This window comes from Capricornis sumatraensis, chromosome 12 (genome assembly GCF_032405125.1).
Source record: "Capricornis sumatraensis isolate serow.1 chromosome 12, serow.2, whole genome shotgun sequence".
Taxonomy (NCBI): Eukaryota; Metazoa; Chordata; class Mammalia; order Artiodactyla; family Bovidae; genus Capricornis; species Capricornis sumatraensis.
In genome coordinates this window covers 46,288,888-46,311,633 of record NC_091080.1, presented here as the reverse complement: position 1 = coordinate 46,311,633, position 22,746 = coordinate 46,288,888, and the positions used below count along the sequence as shown (strand labels likewise).

At 41.2% G+C, this 22,746-nt stretch overlaps 1 protein-coding gene and 1 pseudogene across 1 annotated transcript in view; one reads left to right on the top strand and one right to left on the bottom strand.

Annotated features, from left to right (window-relative positions):
* The first annotated feature begins 6,568 nt into the window (after nucleotides 1-6,568).
* Nucleotides 6,569-22,746, top strand: part of RNF17 (ring finger protein 17) — a 114,968-nt gene continuing 98,790 nt past the window's right edge. The window contains exons 1-2 of the mRNA XM_068984543.1: nucleotides 6,569-6,698; nucleotides 9,120-9,214. Coding sequence (XP_068840644.1) covers nucleotides 6,569-6,698; nucleotides 9,120-9,214 — 225 coding nt within the window. The remainder of the gene's footprint in view (nucleotides 6,699-9,119; nucleotides 9,215-22,746) is intronic.
* On the bottom strand, nucleotides 16,527-16,912 carry LOC138089195 (small ribosomal subunit protein eS24-like; annotated as a pseudogene).

Genomic DNA, 22,746 nt, shown 5'->3' with positions numbered 1-22,746 from the left:
GGAATGACTTCATTGACCCACCAAGGCCTGGATACTTTTTAGAGGAAGTAACAGTTAATTTAAATCTGATTGATATCGCAGAGTAACTCAGATGTAGAGATAAGGCTGGGTTTATAGAGTATTTTTTAAAACAATGTTTTCTCCTGACATTGTAATTCATTTTAGAAAATTTGGAATATCCAAGAGTAAAAATAAAATTAAAACCATCGAGATCTAACTACCAAGTTCTATAACTAAACAAAAGAGTAGTTATTTCCAGTTCAGTCGCTCAGTTGTGTCTGACTCTTTGCGACCCAGTGGACTTCAGCACGCCAGGCTTCCCTGTCCATCACAACTCCCAGAGTTTGCTCAAACCGTCCATCAAGTCTTTTTTCTAAACATATACTTATTTCTAGGCAGAATTGAAATATAAAGCTTTCTATTCTGCTCTTTTACTTAACATTGAGGATGTGAGTCTAATGACTATACATTATTCCATACTGAGAGTGTTTTAACTATATCCCCTCTGTGCAATGGCTCATCTATTTCCTACTGGTAATCATTTTTGTTTTAAGGTTTCATCTCGTCACTAAATCTTATACAGCATCTCACTATTTTATAATAGATTCATCAAAATGGATTGAGGCATTAAGAGCATTTTCAAGGCTCTTGATAAATTTATTTTCTTATAAGCTATATCAATTTATATTCCTACCAGCAACAATAAAGTGAATGTCTTGGCTGTCAATAGGGTATGAAATATCTGTCTACTATGTTGTTTGGTCACTAAGTCATGCCCAACTTTCTGTGATCCTATGGACTGTAGCCTGCCAGGCTCCTCTGTCCATGGGATTCTCCAAGCAAGAATACTGGAGTGGGTTGCCATGCCCTCCTCCAGGGGATCTTCCTGACCCAGGGATTGAACCCACATCTCCTCCATCTTCTGCATTGCAGGCAGATTCTTTACCACTGAGCCATGGGCTTCATATATATTCATATACATACATGCATATACATATATATATATGAGGCTTAGATGGTTATCAGATGGGGTGGTGGGTGAGACCCCTTTAAAGAGGTGGTCAGGAAAGTCCTTTCTGAGGTGAATAAGCACAGAGAGGAGAAGTCCAGGAGGAAGGGATGGTGCCATGTGGTAAGAACAGGAAGACTGGTTCATCAGGCAGCTGTTGAAACGGGCAACAATATGACCTTATAGGGTCTCAGGCCATGGGAAGCAGGCTCGGTTTCATCACAAACACAACACTAGGCTGTTGAAGATTATTAGCAAAGGTGGAGACCTGCTCCAGTTCACTTGTTCAGATCAGTTTGGCTTCTCTGAGGAGGGTAGGAGGATACCCAGGCAAGAATGGACACAAGGTGAGTTAAGAGGTGAGAGAAGCAATGATAGACTGAGCAGGGCGGTGACAGGGGTGAGGCCCAAGTGTGAAGCTGTGTGTGTGTACCTTTAGCTTCCAAGGAGGAATGTCGTAAGGGAGGTTACCTGTTGATGACGTGGATCAGGAGTGCTCAAATCAGGGCCCTAGAAAGACCACCAACTTCCCTAACTGACAACATTATTATGGAGATGAAGAAGTAGACACTTTCCCAGGTGACTTTTAAAATACAGAAAGTGCTCATATGTTGGTTGTTCCTGACTCTGTGTTTACAAAGACTGTCAGATCTCCACATTCATTCTGCAGTCATCACTCCCCCAGCGGACTTATGTCTCCTAACATGATAGTATCAGCAACTGGTAGTCACCAATTCCTATTATGTCCTGGTTGATGTGATGACCTCCTAGAAACACTGTCTCATTAATACTATGACCACCCATCAGTTTGCAGTGTTAACCTCGTAGGATCGTCTAGCACATAGAGGCTATGCACTTAGTCGCTCAGTCATCTCCTACTTTTTGTGACCCCATGGACTGTAGCCCACCAGGCTCCTCTGTCCATGGGATTCTCCAGGCAAGAACACTGGAGTAGGTTGCCATGCCCTCCTCCGGAGGACTTTCCCAACCCAGGGATTGAACCTACGTCTCCCACATTGCAGGTGGATTCCTTACCATCTGAGCCACCAGGGAAGCTCCTAGTGCTGTCAGTTTCCCTCCACTAAGCAGGTCAACTTTAGAATCTGTGAGGTCGAGTCGGGGAGTCTGTGCTTGGATGGAAATCTGCACATGGCACTGAGCACACCCTTAAGGTGGGTTTTACAGATCTAAGGCTATGGAGAACTGAGTGCAACTCAGAAGAGTCCGTGTCTGTGATATGCAAACATGAGGAACAACACTCCTTCCTCTGGAAAAGCCAGTTTTGCTGCATTTGCACAATACTCTGGCATCCTTGACTCCAGATAAACCTGTGCATCTCTGCTCCCTTGAACCGGTTCTAACTGCCTAGTTCCCACACCCAAATATGAGTAGAATAAATTTAACATTTGTTCATTTTATACCTAGAGGAGAGCCATGATTTTACCTTTTCTTTGAAACGTATCCTTTCACACTGAAAAGAAGGAAAAAACACATTTACTCCTTTCAGGGGCACCAGGCCTTGGCACAGTTAGGTAACTGTCTGCTCTAGCTGCCATGTGGGATCTGGGCTCCACCATCCAGCGCTCACATGAACTCCAGGGCCAGCTTTGTTCTGTACTTTGTCAGTGCACTGTTTCCACTTCAGACCAGATCTCGGGGCAGGCTGTCTCTCCTCTGTCGCCATTCCTGGGTTCCAGCCCTCCACCTGACATATCAGAACCCCACTCAGGGGATGTTATCTCCTTGGTCCAGAGGTTCTAAGATAAAGTTTAATGGAAATTTAAGGCAAAAGCCTGATTCATTTTAAAGGGATAGAAACTCCCTTCTACAGACTTGAGGTAGATAAATTGAGGTATTGTGGAGTAAAGCATTTTGTCACAGAGGTTCATGGCATTGTACAGGAGACAGGAATCAAGACCATCCCCAAGAAAAAGAATTGCAAAAAAGCAAAATGGCTGTCTGAGGAGGCCTTACAAATAGCTGCGAAAAGAAGGGAAGTGAAAAGCAAAGGGGAAAAGGAAAGATATACCCATTTGAATGCAGTTCCAAAGAATAGCAAGGAGAGATAAGAAAGCCTTCCTCAGCAATCAATGTAAAGAAACAGAGGAAAACAATAGAATGGGAAAGACTAGAGATCTCTTCAAGAAAATTACAGATACCAACGGAACATTTTTTGCAAAGATGGGCTCAGTAAAGGACAGAAACAGTAGGGACCTAACAGGAGCAGAAGATATTAAGAAGAGGTGGCAAGAATACACAGAACTACTATACAAAAAAGATCTTCACAATCCAGATAATCACAATGGTATGATCACTCACCTAGAGCCAGACATCCTGGAATGTGAAGTCAAGTGGGCCTTAGAAAGCTTCACTTCAAACAAAGCTAGTGGAGGTGACGGAATTCCAGTAGAGCTATTTTAAATCCTGAAAGATGATGCTGTGAAAGTGCTGCACTCAATATGCCAGCAAATTTGGAAAACTCAGCAGTGGCCACAGGACTGGAAAAGGTCAGTTTTCATTCCAATCCCAAAGAAAGGTAATGCCAAAGAATGCTGAAACTACTACACAATTGCACTCATCTCACACACTAGTAATGTAATGCTTAAAATTCTCCAAACCAGGCTTCAGCAATATGTGAACTGTGAACTTCCAGATGTTCAAGCTGGTTTTAGAAAAGGCTGAGGAACCAGAGATCAAATTGCCAACATCTGCTGGGTCATGGAAAAAGCAAGAGAGTTCCAGAAAAACATCTATTTCTGCTTTATTGACTATGCCAAAGCCTTTGACTGTATGGATCACAATAAACTGTGGAAAATTCTGAAAGAGATGGGAATACCAGACCACCTGACCTGCCTCCTGAGAAATCTGTATGCAGGTCAGAAAGCAACAGTTAAAACTGGACATGGAACAACAGACTGGTTCCAAATAGGAAAAGGAGTACGTCAAGGCTATATATTGTCACCCTGTTTATTTAACTTATATGCAGAGAACATCATGAGAAATGCTGGGCTGGAGGAAGCACAAGCTGGAATCCAGATTGCCGGGAGAAATATCAATAACCTCAGATATGCAGATGACACCACCCTTATGGCAGAAAGTGAAGAAGAACTAAAGAACCTCTTGATGAAAGTAAAAGAGGAGAGTGGAGAAGTTGGCCTAAAGCTCAGCATTCAGAAAACTAAGATCATAGCATCCAATCCCATCACTTCATAGCAAATAGATGGGGAAACAGTGGAAACAGTGTCAGACTTTATTTTTGGGGGCTCCAAAATCACTTCAGATGGTGACTGTAGCCATGAAATTAAAAGACGCTTACTCCTTGCAAGGAAAGTTATGACCAACCTAGACAGCATATCAAGAAGCAGAGACATTACTTTGCCAACAAAGGTCTGTCTAGTCAAGGCTATGGTTTTTCTAGTGGTCATGTATGGATGTGAGAGTTGGACTGTGAAGAAAGCTGAGCGCTGAAGAATTGATGCTTTTGATCTGTGGTGTTGGAGAAGACTCTTGAGAGTAACTTGGACTGCAAAGAGATCCAACCAGTCCATCCTAAAGGAGATCAGTCCTGAGTGTTCATTGCAAGGACTGATGTTGAAGCTGAAACTCCAATACTTCCTGATGCGAAGACCTGACTCATTTGAAAAGACCCTGATGCTGGGAAAGAGGGCAGGAGGAGAAGGGGACAACAGAGGATGAGCTGGCTGGATGGCATTACCGACTCAGTGGACATGGGTTTGGGTGGACTCCGGAAGTTGGTGATGAACAGGGAGGCCTGGCATGCTGCGGTTCATGGGGTCGCAAGTTGTCGGACACAACTGAGCGACTGAGCTGAACTGAAGCCTGAAAGTACTATAATTTATTAGTTGGTGTTTTGCCCTACATTTTATATTTGCAACATGGGATTTCTCCCTCTTGCTTTCATTTCTCAACAAATGAAGCACCTGCTTGGACAGGGCACAAGGCTACAGTGTTTAAGGAACACTGAGGGTGATGGACAGGGAGGCCTGGCGTGCTGCAATTCATGGGGTCGCAAAGAGTCAGACATGACTGAGTGACTGAACTGAACTGAACTGAACTGGAGGGTGAGCAATGTGGCGTCCCCTCAGAGGTAGTACTGGTGGGGCAGGAAAGACAGACTGTAAATAAACTGCCATCCAGGGAGGCCACAGCAGAGGTGCTAAGGGTTGGGATTTTCAAGGACCGACAGAAATCAGTATGATGCTATCTCCAAAATCTGAGAAAAAATAACTGTCAACTTAGAACATTATGTTATTAAATGCCCATTCAAGGATGAAGACAAAAATATTTTAATCCAAATAAAAGCTGAGAGCATTCACCATTAAGATACTCTCACTAAAGACATTTCTTCAAGGTATCCTTTTTGAATTCAGTTGTTGGCCTTTTGATATTGAGGTGTATGAGCTGTTTGCATATTTTGGATGTTAACCAGGGATGAGCTTTGAACAGAATACTTCTATTTCCAAAACAAAACACATAGAGGGAAAAAGAAAATGAAGAATATATGCTGGTTTTACTCTTAGTGGCTAAAGACACCCTGCCATCTCCACGTGCTTCCTCCACAATACACCGATACTTGCCAAACTGCTACCAGATCAACTCGTTTCTTGCTCACACAATTTCCCTAGCACGGGACTGTTTAAAGGGTAAGTCCTTACCCAACATTCAAGACTCTCTAAAATTCGATTCCAACTTAATTCTCCAAAAAGCTCACTTAAAGCAGTATTAACTAATCTAGGCAAATGGTCTGTAAGTTAAATACCAAATAGGCAACAGCATCTACTCACCTACAATCCCTTGCTTTTGCAGTTCTTTCTCCCTTGAAAGCCTCATTTCCTCCGTTTATCTCTGTAAGTTTCACTCAGGTTTTAAAGTCTAGTGTAAACCTTATATTCTCTACAAAGGCTTTTCACACAACGCATACAATTCTTATTGTCTCTAAGTCTCCTCTGGCATTTAATACAAACTGCTTTAGTGGAAGTTACCCGTTTAGGTAGAGGATGACATATCACTCAAGCAGGAACTTGTTAGTTTATAAATTCTTCGTATCCCTAAACGTTCTCAACACAAGGCCTTGTAAATATCAGTAGGGTCAACAATTGTTAGTAATAACGACCTCACCTTGGTTTGAAACTGTTAACCAAATCTCCTCACCGGTGGGTAGCTAGACTGGCTTCTCCACTAAAGCCACTATGATCCACTAGGGAAGGGGGACGACGTCGCCACCTGCAAGGTCAAAAGCAAAGTAAGGAGTAATGCGTGAAATCCGACTTTTATGTAGTGAGAGTGATAAGGCGCTGAGCCTTAGACAAAGGTCAGGCCACAAAACGGTCCCTGAAGACCACGCGCAATCTGCTCTAAGCACCCGGAGTAAAACAGCAAACAGCCTCCTGTTACTAGGGTCTGAGGCGGGGGGATGGGTGGGCTGGAGCTTCCTCGCTGCCGATTGGCTCCCTGGGGCCAACGCCTCCGGCGATTGGCCTCTGCCTCAAGGGATACCGCGTCGGCACGCGACGCGGGCCTGGGATTCGAGGTACGAAGATGGCGGCTGAGGCGTTGAGGGCTAGGCGCACAGTGTCCTCCTGCGGGCAGGTGGAGACGCACGGCCGGGCCCGGGGAGCCACCGAGGCCCTGTGCAGCCGGTGTGGAAGAAGGGCGCCCAGAGCTCTGGGTGAGAGGCGGGGGGGTCAGTCCGCCTGCCGTCACGGGAACTGAGGAACAGGCAGAGTAGGGAGTGGTTGCGACGGCGAGGGAGCATAGGGCAGCCCAGGCCTCGAGCGCGCAGCCCGCTTTTGCGGTCCTGACGCCAAGGCCTGGAGAGCGGCTTTCCGCCCTGCTGCGCACTGACTGCCCCACTGATGGGTTCGCAGGTTCGAGAAAGGGGTAATGTGAGAATTGAACCGTCATTCTGTGGTAAAGAAACAACGAAACTTCATTTTCTTGCATAATTTTGTTGTGGTGACCAAAGGTTCCTGATATTTAAAAACGGATATTAGGAGTGGGGGCGGGGGACTCGTTGCTCTTTTGGCTTAAAGCCTTGTTCAGAAGACAGCCGGTTAGGTTTTGAGCATCTTGTGTTCAGTCTTGGGCCATCCAGGGAGAACGCGCGCCCATGCTCCGCTCACTGAGTCTCTCCTCAAGTGAAAACAGGTTCAGTTTATTTGACCCTAACCTTACAGGCCTTAGAGTGCTATGTCTCTGCAGGGGTGTGTTGTTGAAACTAAACTCGTGGAGCTCCCAGAGTCGTCTTATCACCCTGGGTAACTTATATTTTATACTTTAAAACTGAACGTCCATTTTCTCAGTCGCTCCAGGATGGACTCTGCTTGGGAGACCTGAGCGTAGAGAAAGTTGGTTGTGTTTTCTTGGGGAGAGGCAAGTTCTCTTATCCGAATTTCGATTGCTACTGTTTCATAGAAAATCTCCATTATTTGATGATATAGTATTACAAAATAAAGTTTTAGAACATGACATTTTAAAATCACCTGTTCTTTCATACATTTGTATTATAATGCTGAGAAGTACTCAATTGGAAAGATGGTGCCTATGCTTGTGGAATTATCAAAGTGCTTTGTAAGCTGTAATGCAGCCCACGTTATTTCGACTTGTACAGTATCAGAAATCTTTAAAAGGTAAAACAGTTTTGATATCCTTAGTAACAGTATCTCTGGAATTTAAATTAGAGCTTTAAAATTTACCCTGGTTTTAAACAAGTTTTAGATGTTTCATTAGCTTAAAAACTAAAGTTCTTTTTTTTAATCAAAAGAATGCAATTGTTTTAATATAAATCAGCAGGAACACTAATTTTATAGTAAATGAAGCCTCATTTTATCTAGTTTCTTTTCCCATTTTTTCTTGCAAAATCTTTTTAAATGACTTAAAATGACATAGTTATAACAAATATATTTATTACGATAAAGTTCAGATTCCACTTGAGTATTAAAATGTTGGTATTAGATGGTATTTCCCTTCATAAATGCTAAATTTGTGAAAAATAACCTTTATACGGGTCATGTTTATGTGACAGTAGTGGCATCTGACTTCTGTCTTCTGTCTTTGCCAATGTCTTAGATCATTAAGAGAGGATTTTTTGTGTGTGTGTGTAACTGATTTACAGTGTTTGTTTCAGGTGTACAGTAAAGTGAATTAGTTTTATCAACACATCTACATATATCCACTGTCTTTTGTTTTTGTTTTGGTTTTGGTTCTTTTCCCATTATAGACCATTACAGAAGTATTGAGTAGAGTTCCCTGTGCTATAGAGCAGGTTCTTGCTAGTTATCTATTTTACATATAGTAGTGAGTATATGTCAGTCCCCTTCTCCCAGTTTACCCTTTCCCATCCCCTGGTAACCATAAATTTGCTTTCTACATCCATGACTCTACTTCTGTTTTGTAAGTTCATTTGTACCCCACCTTTTTTTAGATTGCACATGTAATTGATATCGTACGATATTTGTCTTTCTGTGTCTGACTTCACTCAGTATGACAATCTCTAGGTCCATCCATGTTGCTGCAAATGGCATTATTTTGTTCAAAGAGAAGGGTCTCGCCAGTTTCTCAAATTGACCCTCACTGTCCCCTTCACAGGATGGGAAGTATAAATTCGCAGAGGGAAGTATGATCAAGTAGAAAGAACATTAGACTTGGAAATAGAACTAGATTGGAATCTGGATTATACCATTTATCCCAGATCACCAAAATGTTTATTCATCTCTCGGTTGTCAAATATATCTACAGCCTGTTTAGCTGTGATAATTATAATGATCAAATGGAGTATGTCAGATTTTTTATATGATTTTTTCTTTATATGATTGTAAGAGCTGGCAGATTCAAAGTGTTAGAGGTACCAAATAACTATCTAAATGAATGCAAGCAATATTAATTATCTCTGCCTGGTTTTTCTTTCTTCTGATTTTTCTCCCTTCTGATTTATATTGTTTCTCTTCAATTTTAATAAGTCATCCATTCCTAACTAAATAGATATATTTTTCTGTAGAAGAGAATCCTTTTAATTTTCCCTTTTGATTATACTGAATATGCAACATTAACAAACTGAAAAGTTTAATTCACAGAAGAATTTCATCAGTAGGTCACCACCATGAACTTCACTGTGGACATACTTTTTGTGACCTATGCTTATTAATGACTGAAGAATACAGCACAATCACATGCCCTGATTGTGAGGTAAGTTTTATTGTTCATATCGATCACATTATAACATAATGTTACAGGTAAAAATGGTAGAGAAATAAAGCATACTTCTAGTTAGGAACTAAAAACTTGGGTTTTTGCTGCTGAGTCTTTTAAAAAAAGAAACCTGGCAAAAGATAAAGCTTTTCACATACATTTTTGTAACTACTCAAAGTGATCAAAAAGAATGCAAGCTTAAGGTCATACACTTATCAGCCTGCATCTGTATTTTTTAAGATTTTTTGATGTGGACCATTTTTAGAGTCTTTATTGAATTGGCCAGACATTGCCTCTATTTTATGGGTTTTTTGTTTTTTTGACCCCGGGGCATGTGGGATCTTAGCTCTTTGACTAGGGCTTGAACCTTCATCCTCTGCTTTGGAAGGTGGAGTCTTAATCACTGGACTGCCAGGGAAGTACTAAAATCTCTATCCCCTTTTTCTAAACTGATACCATGTAAGCAAATTTAGAATTTCCCTCTGCCCCTCAACCTTTGTGTGTCATTAAATTTACACTTGTAGAGGTGTGCTAAAAAAAAAAAAAGCAAACATCCTAAAGTTAACTTTAGAAGTGCTAAAAATAATGCAGTTGCGCTAAAATCCATGCACTCTTGATAATGAGAACAAATTAAAGGATTTAAAATAAAATTTACTGAACTTTCTTTGCATTTACTACAAATACAAGTGTTGCTCAGTTTATATGTGTATCTTCCTAGAAAGTTTTCTTAATCTCTATTTAATTCTTAATGTTCCACTTGAGAGATCAGATTTTGAAGATTTGTATCCATTATTTTCTGTGGCAGTGTGGCAGACAGTTAATATAGAGGCAGAAGATCTGGGATGCAGTCCTAGTTCTTGTGCCCTAATCCCGAGTTTCCTCATTTGTGAGATGGAAATAATACCTGCTTTTCTTATAGAATTGTAAAAGTCAAATCTGAATTATGTGAAAATTCTCTCCAAGTTTTAAAATAAGTGTTGTGGTCTACCCTTGATTATTTAGATGTGGATTAACTGGTTTGCACGTTAACCATGATGAAAATACATATGTGAGTAATGAGTTGCTTCAGTCGTGTCCAACTCTTTGCTACTGTATAGACTGAGGCACGTCAGCCTCCTCTGTTCGTGGGAGTCTCCAGGCAAGTATACTGGAGTGGGTTACCATTCCCTTCTCCAGGGGATCTTCCCAACCCAGGGACTGAACCTACATCTCTTATGTCTCCTGCATTGGCAGGCTGATTCTTTGCTACTGGTGCTACCAAGAATATATATAATAATGCATATTGTTTTTGTTGTTCAGTTGCTCAGCTGTGTCCAACTCTTTGCAACCCCATGGACTGCAGCACACAAGGCTTTCCTGTCCTTCACCATCTCCAGGAGCATGCTCAAACTTGCGTCCATTGAGTTGGTGATGCCATCCAAACATCTCGTCCTTTGTTGTCCTCTTTTCCTCCTGCCTTTGGTCTTTCCCAGAAATAGGGCAGGGTCTTTTCTAATGAGTCAGCTCTTCACATTAGGTAGCCAAAGTATTAGAGCTTCAGCATCAGTCCTTCCAATGAATATTCAGGATTGATTTCCTTTAGGATTGACTGGTTTGATCTTACAGTCCGAGGGACTCTCAAGAGTCTTCTTCAGCACCACAGTTCAAAAGCATCAGTCCTTTGGCACTTAGGGCTTCCCTGGTGGCTCAGCTGGTAAAGAATCTGCCTGCAATGTGGAAGACCTGCCTGCAATGGTTCGATCGCTGGGTTGGGAAGATCCTCTGGAGAAGGAAGGGGCTACCCACTCCCGTATCCTGGCCTGGAGAATGCCATGGACTGTATAGTCCATGGGGTCGCAAAGAGTCAGATAGGACTGAGTGACTTTCACTTTCTGCACTCAGCCTTCTTTATGGTCCAACTTTCACATACATATATAATAATACGTATATAAACATACAAATGTGTGATTTGTGCAGGTTTCAATTGTAGCAGAAACATGTACACATTAGAAGATAGTTTGTTTTAAAATTACGTACTTTGTGAATCGTGGCCTTTATTGTGGGAAATTCCTATTCCCTCTCCCTTTTTTTGACAGTAGCTAGCTCCATAGTTAAGACAAAGGGGAGCCTAGCTCCTGGTTGAAATAGAATATCCCTGACAGATTGAGTCTTGTGGTGGGTAAAGAGTGAATGAAGGGAAAAGAAAGAGACATTCCACTGTAACTGTCTCTGCCCATGTCTATCTTAAAAAACAGCAAGTTTATTAGAACAGTAACCTCTTGCCTTTTGTGGCAAATGACTTTGTGTTTAATGGTCTCTTAAAATACTAACATGTATTATTTTTAGTGTTTTGGGTAACATCTAATCAAATGTTTATACTGTATTTACAGATACTGGTTTTTTATTTTGAAATTTACATTTATGTGTGCTTTTTTATTGAAGTATACTTGCTTTACAGTGCTGTTACAAATACTGGTTTTTGATTTTAGGATTGTAGCAAATCTATTTTGTATCATTTGACTAGTTCTGCCTCTCACTTTGGGAGACATGTGGTCTGTCCCATACTGCCCTCCTTTCCCCCTTTCTCCCTGTGCTATTATAAGCCACATAATTGACGGAGGACTGTATTCAGTCTTTTTTTTTTAAATATAAATTTATTTATTTTAATGGAGGTTAATTACTTTACAATATTGTATTGGTTTTGCCATATATCAACACGAATCTGCCACGGGTGTACACGTGTTCCCAATCCTGAACCCCCCTACCACCTCCCTCCCCATACCTTCTCTCTGGGTCATCTCAGTGCACCAGCCCCAAGCATCCTGTATCCTGGATTATTACTTTTAAATAATGTATATGCTCTAAAAAGTAATACCTATATTCCCATTAGACTTATATTATAATTTATCTTTAATGTTGAAGGCCCAGGTAATGCTATTTCAAGCTTAAGCCTAAAATGATTACATTCAGAGTTAATGGGCATGCTTGTGTTCTTATTTCTGAGTTTGAGTACATATGAATTTATGTATCAGTCTTATCTTTCGTAGTGGCATGGGTTTTTTAAATAACATCTCTGTTTTAGACTGATACTCTGTTCCATTCAGTCCCTCAGTCATGTCCAACTCTTTGAGACCCCATGGACTACAGCATGCCAGGTCTCCCTGTTCATCACCAACTCCTGGGGTTTACCTAAACTCAGCTCCATTGAGTTGGTGATGCCATCCAGCCATCTCATCCTCTGTCGTCCCCTTCTCTTCCTGCCTTCATTCTTTCCCAGCATCAGGGTCTTTTCCAATGAGTCAGCTGTTCAGATCAGGTGGCCATAGTATTGGAGTTTCAGCTTCAACATCAGTCCTTCCAGTGAACACTCAGGACTGATCTCCTTTAGGATGAACTGGCTGGATCTCCTCGCAGTCCAAGGAACTCTCAAGAATTTACTCCAACACCACATTTCAAAAGCATCAATTGTTCAGTGCTCAGCTTTCTTTATAGTCCAACTCTCACATCCATACATGACTACTGGAAAAACCATAGTGCTGACTAGACGGACCTTTGTTGGCAAAGTAATGTCTCTGCTTTTTAATATGCTGTCTAGGTTGGTCGTAACTTTTCTATCAAGGAGTAAGCATCTTTTTATTTCATGACTGCAGTGCTTTTGGAGCCCCAAAAACTGAAGTGATGGGACTGGATGCCATGATCTTAGTTTTCTGAATGTTGAGCTTTAAGCCAACTTTTTCACTCTCCTCTTCCACTTTCATCAAGAGCCTTTTTAGTTCCTCTTCAGTTTCTGCAATAAGGGTGGTGTCATCTGCATATCTGAGGTTACTGATATTTCTCCCAGCAGTCTTGATTCTAGCTTGTGCTTCTTCCAGCCCAGCGTTTCTCATGATGTACTCTGCATATAAGTTAAATAAGCAGGGTGACAGTATACAGCCTTGACATACTCCTTTTCCTATTTGGAACCAGTCTGTTGTTCCATGTCTGTTTCTAACTGTTGCTTCCTGACCTGCATACAGATTTCTCAAGAGTCAGGTCAGGTGGTCTGGTATTCCCATCTCTTAAACTATTTTTCACAGTTTGTGGTGATCCACACAGTCAAAGGCTTTGGCATAGTCAGTAAAACAGAAATAGATGTTTTTCTGGAACTCTCTTTGCTTTTTCGATGATCCACCAGATGTTGGCAATTTGATCTCTGGTTCCTCTGCCCTTTCTAAAACCAGCCTGAACATCTGGAATTTCATGGTTCACATATTGCTGAAGCCTGGCTTGGAGAATTTTGGGCTTTGCTTTACTAGTGTGTGAGATGAGTGCAATTGTGTAGTAGTTTCAGCATTCTTTGGCGTTGCCTTCCTTTGAGATTGGAATGAAAACTGACCTTTTCCAGTCCTGTGGCCACTGCTGAGTTTTCCAAATTTGCTGGCATATTGAGTGAAGCACTTTCACAGCATCATCTTTTAGGCTTTGAAGTAGCTCAGCTGGACTTCCATCACCTCCACTAGCTTTGTTTGAAGTGAAGCTTTCTAAGGCCCACTTGACTTCACATTCCAGGATATCTGGCTCTAGGTGAGTGATCCACACCATTGTGATTATCTGGATTGTGAAGATCTTTTTTGTATAGTTCTTCTGTGTATTCTTGCCACCTCTTCTTAACATCTACTCCTGTTAGGTCCCTACTGTTTCTGTCCTTTATTGAGCCCATTTTTGCATGAAATGTTACCTTAGTATCTCTAATTTTCTAGAAGAGATCTCTAGTCTTTCCCATTCTGTTGTTTTCCTCTATTTCTTTGCACTGCTCACTGAGGAAGGCTTTCTTATCGCTCCTTGCTATTCTTTGGAACTCTGCATTCAAATAGGTGTATCTTTCCTTTTCTCCTTTGCTTTTGGCTTCTCTTTTCACAGCTATTTGTAAGGCCTCCTCAGACAGCCATTTTGCTTTTTTGCATTTCTTTTTCTTGGGGATGGTCTTGATCCCATCCCCTGTACAATGTCACAAACCTCTCTCCACAGTTCATCAGGCACTCGGTCTATCAGATCTAGTTCCTTAAATCTGTTTATCACCTCCACTGTATAATCATAAGGGATTTGATTTAGGTCATACCTGAATGGTCTGGTGGTTTTCCCTACTTTCTTCAGTTTAAATCTGAGTTTGGCAATAAGGAGTTAATGATGTGAGTCACAGTCAGCTCCCGGTCTTGCTTTTGCTGACTGTATAGAGCTTCTTCATCTTTTGCTGCAAATAATATAATGAATCTGATTTCAGTGTTAACCATCTGGTGATGTCCATGTGTAGAGTCTTCTCTTGTGTTGTTGGAAGAGGGTGTTTTCTATGACCAGTGTGTTCTCTTGAGAAAACTATTAGCCTTTGCCCTGCTTCATTCTGTACTCCAAGGCCAAATTTGCCTGTTACTCCAGGTGTTTCTTGACTTCCTACTTTTGCATTCCAGTCCTATTAATGGTTAATAATAACCATTCTTTAGTTATATACAACAATATGACAGGTTTTGTTTAAGAATATGACCATACTTAGATTCCATTACAAAAATACTGGCATTTTATTGATCATTTGGACCTAAGTCTAAAAATATATTGGGCCATGAGAAAATGACAAATTAACCCATCATAGGTAATTAATATATATTAAAATCACATGTGGATTGGAATAACCTACAAATTGAAAATGTAAACTAGAAGAGACTATAGGTAATTGTTTAATCTTGGATAGAGAAGCCTTGTTATTCATCACTGAAGTTAGAACCTGCAGAAGAAAGTGAAAGTTGCTCAGTTAGGTTAGACTCTTTGCGACCCCATGGACTACAGTCCATGGAATTTTCCAGGCCAGAATACTGGAGTGGGTGACCATTTCCTTCTTCAGGGTATTTTCCCAATCCAGGGATGGAACCCAGGTCTCCCGCATTGCAGGTGGATTCTTTACCAGCTGAGCCACCAGGGAAGTCAGAAGCCACAGAGAAAATGCTGGTTAAATTTGCCCACTATTTTTCTGTTACAAGTAGCAGAAAACAAACAAGCAAAAACACCACCATAAATAAATCTTAAGCAACAAGCTATTCTGGAGTAGGGGGGATAAAATCTTTATAGTATATATATCAGAAGTTAAGACTCTCAAAATTTTAACTGAAATCTTTTAAATCAGTTGTATTTAATATTTTCTTAAATTTTCTGGGTGAAATGTCCTGTATCAAATCTGTTGGTAGTAACAATAACCTCTTACTATGAAATGCCAGGCCAAAGGGGCATAAATGAGGAGGTGGATAGAAATTAAGATTTTAGCCCTCAATTTTAGTGGGTACTCTTAAAAATATTTGTGCAATCTGTTTTTTTTTAAGTAACACTTTTCCTTTATTGTCTAATAATAGATAAGTGTCATTGGTGCATTATACTTAAAAGCTTGCCAGAACATCCTCTTCCCCACAAAACATTAACCCCACTTTTAACGTTTAGTAGTCTGCTACATTCCTTCCAGCATTAACCTATTGTCATAAATGTCTCCTACATTATTTTTAATGGCTGTACAATAAACCGTGGTACATCAATGCTATAATATATTCTCTTTATGATAAACACTAGGTGGCTTCAGATTTTTTTACTAGGGTTTTGCACAATTCCTCAAACTCACTCCCACCAAAAAAAAGTTCCACCAACAGGTTCTGTTAATTATTAGGTCTAAAAAAATCCATGTTTGTCATATTTTTTAAATGTTTGACAATTTAATGGGCAAAAAAATGGGTATCTGTTTTAAATTGAAATTCCCTGAATACTAGTGAAATTGATCAATTTTTCAGCTCTTTATGGATCAACCTCTCAGTTCTTTATGGAAAATCTTTAAGAGATCCTTCCAGGTCCTTTCCATATTTTCCTTTTGAATTGTCTTTTTCCTAAATTGTAAGACTACTTCACGTGATAGAGATAGTAACACTTTGTTCTGTGTATTTTAACTCTTTTCTCCCAGTTTTTCACGTTTAGTTTTTTTATATTTAACCATTCAGAAATGTTTCCGTTTTCATTTATTTTATCCCCCTCCTTCATGGCTTCTAAGTTTTCTTTGATTAGGCAAAACTTTCATCTCAGAGGTATACATTATTTTTTTTTAATACATTTATCTTTTATTTTTTAGGAAGGTCCCTATTAGGTCCCTTTCTAATATATTTTATATGATGTAAGGTGGTTATGTAACTTTCTTCTTCAGAATGATTAGCTGATCCACACCATTTATTGGATTATCTTTTGTCTTTTTTTTTTTTTTAAGGCCTTAGTTTATTCTCTCTCATGAAAAATCTGCACAGTCACCACAGATATAGTCACTGCAGAATCTTTACTGCTTCTTGCCAGGACCAGCATTGGACTTTGCAGCCCCCCTGACTTTCTTCATTCTGTTCTTGCATTCCTTTTGCTGTTTTCTTGAGGTCTTTTTCTTCTCATCTAGGCTGTCTTACAAGCCTGTGTTTGAGCTCATTCTTTGTGTAATCCAAGGGTTCATAAACCATGCCAATGCCAGTTGTCTTGCCACCACCAAAATAGATTCTGAATCCAAATACAAAAATGACATCTGGTCTTGTACATTTTGGCTAGTTTTTCATGAATTTCTGTTTTAGTTACTGTTGCCTTCCCAGAGTGAAGAACCTAGATTACCATTTATTTCCACTGAAGTAGTCACTTGGTCATGAATTTCCTGGTCTGAATAGTTACTGGGTCATTCATGATGGCAGCTATCTTCAGGCAGCCAGAGAGTTAAAGAGCTTTTTTGTCTATTTAATTGAAATCCAAAATCACTGCAGATGGTGACTGCAGCCATGAAATTACAAGATGCTTACTAGAAGAAAAGTTACGACCAACCTAGACAGCATATCAAAAAGCAGAGACATTACTTTGCCAACAAAGGTCTGTCTAGCCAGGGCTACAGTTTTCCAGTAGTCGTGTATGGATGTGAGAGTTGGACTATAAAGAAAGCTGAGTGCCAAAGAATTGATGCTTTTGAACTGTAGTTATTGGAGAAGACTCTTGAGAGTCCCTTGGACTGTGAGGAGATCCAGCCAGTCTATCCTAAAGGAGATCAGTCCTGGGTGTTTATTGGAAGGACTGATGTTGAAGCTGAAACTCCAATACTATGGCCACCTGATATGAAGAGCTGACTCATTGGAAAAGACCCTGAGGCTGGGAAAGATTGAAGGCAGGAGGAGAAGGGGACAACAGAGGATAAGATGGTTGGATGGCATCGCCGGCTCAATGGACATGAGTTTGGGTAAACGTCAGGAGTTGGTGATGGACAGGGAGGGCTGGTGTGCTGCATTCCATGGGGTCTCAAAGAGTTCAACATGACTGAGTGACTGAACTGAATTGAAATACCACTTATAGTCTGTATGAGATTCCTGTATAGTGAATCTGTTTCAGGGCTTTGTTCTGTTCATTTACATTTGACCCCTGACAACTCAGGTTTGAATTGGGTAGGTTTACTTATATGTGGTTATTTTTCAGTAGCAAATACTACAGTAGGGGCTCTGTGGTTGGTTGAATCTGAGGATGCAGAGGAACCACAGATACAGAGTGAAAGTGTTAGTCGCTCAGTCGTCTCCTACTCTTTTGTGTATGGACTGTATATAGCCCACCAGGCTCCTCTGTCCATGGGATTCTCTGTGCAAGAATACTGGAGTGGGCTGCTATGCCCAGAGATCTTCCCAACCTAGGGATCAAACTCCGGTCTCTCACATTGCAGGCAGATTCTTTACCATCTGAGCCACATTGTGGTCAGAAAAGATGCTTGGAATGTTTCAGTTTTTTTGAATTTACTAAGGCTAGATTTATGGCCCAGGATGTGATCTGCCCTTGAGAAGGTTCTGTGTGCACTTGAGAAAAAGGTGAAATTCATTGTTTTGGGGTGAAATGTCCTATAGATATCAATTAGGCCTAACTGGTTCATTGTATCGTTTGTGTTTCCTTGTTAATTTTCTGTTTAGTTGATCTATCCATAGGTGTGAGTGGGGTATTAAAGTCTCCCACTATTATTGTGTTACTGTTAACTTCCCCTTTCATACTTGTTAGCATTTGCCTTACATATTGCAGTGCTTCTGTGTTGGGTGCATATATATTTACAATTGTTATATCTTCTTCCTGGATTGATCCTTTGATCATTATGTAGTGTCCTCATTTGTCTCTCTTCACAGCCTTTAAAGTCTGTTTTATCTGATATGAGTATTGCTACTCCTCCTTTTTTTTGGTCTCCATTTTCATGAAATATCTTTTTCCAGCCCTTCATTTTCAGTCTGTATATGTCCCTTGTTTTGAGGTGGGTCTCTTGTAGACAGCATATATAGCAGTCTTGTTTTTGTATCCATTCAGCCCGTCTTTGTCTTTGGTTGGGGCATTCAGCCCATTTACATTTAAGATAATTATTGATAAGTATAATCCCATTGCCATTTACTTTGTTGTTTGCGGTTTGAGTTTATGTATTTCCTGTCTAGAGAAGATCCTTTAGCATTTGTTGAAGAGCTGGTTTGGTGGTGCTGAATTCTCTCAGCTTTTGCTTGTCTGTAAAGCTTTTGATTCCTCCTTCATATTTGAATGAGATCCTTGCTGGGTACAGTAATCTGGGTTGTAGGTTTTTCTCTTTCATCACTTTAAGTATGTCCTGCCATTCCCTCCTTGCCTGAAGAGTTTCTATTGAAAGATCAGCTGTTATCCTAATGGGAATCCCCTTGTGTGTTATTTGTTGTTTTTCCCTTGCTGCTTTTAATATTTGTTCTTTGTGTTTGATCTTTGTTAATTTGATTAATATGTGTCTTGGGTTGTTTCGCCTTGGGTTTATCCTGTTTGGGACTCTCTGGGTTTCTTGGACTTGGATGACTATTTCCTTCCCCATTTTAGGGAAGTTTTCAACTGTTATCTCCTTAAGTATTTTCTCATGGCCTTTCTGTTTGTCTTCTTCTCCTGGGACTCCTATAGTTTGAATGTTGGGGCATTTAACATTGTCCCAGAGGTCCCTGAGGTTATCTTCGTTTCTTTTAATTCGTTTTTCTTTTTTCCTCTCTGCTTCATTTATTGCTACCATTCTATCTTCAACATCACTTATTCTATCTTCTGCCTCCGTTATTCTACTGTTGGTTCCCTCCAGAGTGTTTTTGATCTCATTTATTGCATTATTCATTATTGATTGACTCATTTTTATTTCTTCTAGGTCCTTGTTAAACATTTCTTGCATCTTCTCAATCCTGTCTCCAGGCTATTTATCTGTAACTCCATTTTGTTTTCAAGATTTTGGATCATTTTTACTCTCATTATTCTGAGTTCTTTGTTAGGTAGACTCCCTATCTTCTCTTCATTTGTTTGGTTTGGTGGACATTTATCATGTTCCTTTACCTGCTAAGTATTTCTCTGCCTTTTCATCTTGTTTAGATTGCTGAGTTTGGAGCGGCCTTTCTGTTTTCTGGCAGTTTGTGGTTCCTCTTTATTGTGGAGGTTCCTCCCTGTGGGTGGGGTTGGATGAGTGTCTTGTCAACGTTTCCTGGTTAGGGAAGCTTGCATCGGGGTTCTGGTGGATGGAGCTGGTTTCTTCTCTCTGGAGTGCGATAAAGTGTCCAGTAGTGAGCTGGGTTTGGTGTGACTTTGGGCAGCCTGTATATTGAAGCTCAGGGCTAAGTTCCTGCGTTGCTGGAGAATTTGCATGGTATGTCTTGCTCTGGAACTTGTTGGCTCTTTGGTAGTGCTTGGTTTCAGTGTAGGTGTGGAGGCTTTTGGTTGATCTCTTATCGATTAATGTTCCCTGGAATCAGGAGTTCTCTGGTGTTCTCAGGTTTTAGGCTTAAGCCTCCTGCCTCTGGATTTCAGTCTTATTCTTACAGTAGCCTCAAGACTTCTCCATCCATACAGCACCAATGATAAAACATCTAGGTTAATGGTGAAAAGATTCTGCACAGTGGGGGACACCCAGAGAGGTTCACAGAGTTACATGGAGAAGAGAAGAGGGAGGAAGGACATAGAGGTGACCAGGAAGCAAAAAGGGGGAATCAAAAGGAGAGAGACAGATCTAGGCAGTAATCAGTTCCCTAAGTGTTCTCCATAGCCTGGAACACACACAGAAATTCACAGAGTTGGAAAGAGAAGAGAAGGGGGAGGGAGGAGATAGAGGTGACCTGGGGGAGAAAAAGGAGAGTCAAAGGGGGAGGGTAATCACGCCAGTAATCACACTCCTAAGTAAAAATGGGTACTGAAGATTTGATTCTTAAAGGTACAAAATTGATAACCAATACCAAATAGCAAAGATTAAAAAATCTAAAGGTTAAACTCTCAAAAATACAATATTTTTTTAAAAAATCACAAAAATTATAAAAAATATATATGAAGTTTGCTTTAAAAATAGTGTCTTTTTTGCAAGGTAATAGGTTATAAAAATGAAAATTAAAGAGGTAATAGAAGACTTAAAATTAAAAAAAAATTTTAATGATAATAGTAAAAATATACATAGGAATTTCTCTGGAGCTGTTGTGGGCAGTGTGGGGTCAGTTCAGTTTCAGATAGTTCCAGCTTATACTTCTCAAGATCTATAGGCCCCTTCCAGTGTAATCGGTGCTAACTACAGGGTTTTAATCTATTGCACCTGTCACTTCCAGGTTCCCTCTGTTTATTTTGGCTTCTTCTGTTTGCAGGTCTCTTCAGTGTCTAATTTCTATCCTGACACAAGGGGGCGAAGGTGGTCACTTATTTAGGCTCACTCAGTCGTGCTGTGGGGAGGGAGGAACGCTGCACACAAATATCATTGGCTTGTGTGGGGAGTGCTCGCAGTGTCTGGGCCACACTGGGTTTGCCCCAACTCGTGGCATGTGTGCTTTGCCAGTCTACATTGCTCAGGCTCCAGGTTGCTCTGCAAGGGAACTGTCTAATGTAGGCCCTGGGTTGCATGCACTTCTCAGGTCTAAGCTGCTCAGGTTCAGGATCTCGGGTACTCCACAAAGGTGCAGACTCGTTTGGGCCTGCATTTTGTGCCCTTCCCAGGTCCGAGCTGGTCAGGCGACCAGGTGTTTGGCGAGTGTACTCTCCTTAGGTGTGGTGCATCTTATCACCTCCCTGGTCCCAGCTGCTCGGTTTACTGGGTGGCAGCTGGCGCACCATTTCAGGTGTCTCTTCTGGGGAGCTGATCTCTGGCTGCGACCCTCCTGGCGGATGTCAACCATCCAGAATCCCAGGAAGTCTTGGTTAGCAACTGGAAGCCTGCTCGCAGTTTGGTAAGGGATGCCCTCTCTGGGGCTGAGTTTGCCCCTTTCTGGCTCTTGCTGCCGCCCACCTGCCTCCGGTGGGGGATGTGCTGGTCCGCAGCCGGCTAGCTCTTCTCTGGTTTTCTCTCAGTCCTTTGTTCTGTGAGCGGGCCTGCAGTGCCTTAGGTTAGGGCTTTTCGCAAGATAGTTCTCTCTCTCTCTCTTTTTTCCCTCTCTCTCTGGCTATCCCACAGTTTGGGTTGCTATCTCACGTTAGCTCCCTCCGATTCCCCTCAGGGCATTCAGGCCTGGTCCTTACCCTAAGCGATGCAGCCCGCTCCTTCCTGTTCAGTCCCCCGCTCACTGGTGGCGGATATAAGCTTTTGGGCTACTTCTCTGCTGGAAGTTGCCGTTAGGCACGTAATCTGTGGGTTTTATTTATTTTTCTTCCTGGTTATATTGCCCTCTGAGATTCCAAAACTCCCCACAGAACCGCTGGTGAGAGATTTTCCTGGTGTTTGGAAACTTCTCTTTAAAGACTCCCTTCCCGGGATGGGTCTCCATCCCTAACTCTTTTGTCTCTCTTTTTATCTTTTATATTTTGTCCTACATCCTTTCGAAGACAATGGGCTGCCTTTCTGGGTGCCTGATTTCCTCTGCCAGCATTCAGAGGTGGTTTTGTGGAATTTGCTCAGCATTCAAATGTTCTTTCGATGAATTTGTGGGGGAGAAAGTGGTCTCCCTGTCCTATTCCTCTGCCATCTTAGGACCGCCTCCTATCTTTTGCTTATTAAAGTTATTCCCAAGTATTTTATAGTTTCGGACATGCCCTAAGATAGCATTGTAAAAAACTTCACAGTAAAATTTTAAAGTAATGCTCCCAAGAATTTCCTTTAGAAGTGTGGTTAAGTATAAAGAAACCTGAGCGCCAAAGAATTGATGCTTTTAAACTGTGGTGTTGGAAAAGACACTTGAGAGTCCCTTGAACTGCAAGGAGACAAACCAGTCAGTCCTAAAGAAAGTCAGTCCTGAATATTCAGTGGAAGGACTGATGTTGAAGCTGAACATCAGCTTTGGCCACTTGATGCAAAGAACTGACTCATTGGAAAAGACCCTGATACTAGGAAAGATTGAAGGCAAGAGGAGAAGGAACGACAGAGGATGAGATGGTTGGATGGCATCACTGACTTGATGGACATAAGGTTGAGCAAGCTCCGGGAGTTGGTGATGGACAGAGAAGCCTGGCGTGCTGCAGTCCATGGGGTCATAAAGAGTTGGACATGACTGAGCAACTGAACTGAAAATATTTTAGTTCTGTTTACTTATTTTTAGTTCTGTTTAGTTGATAGT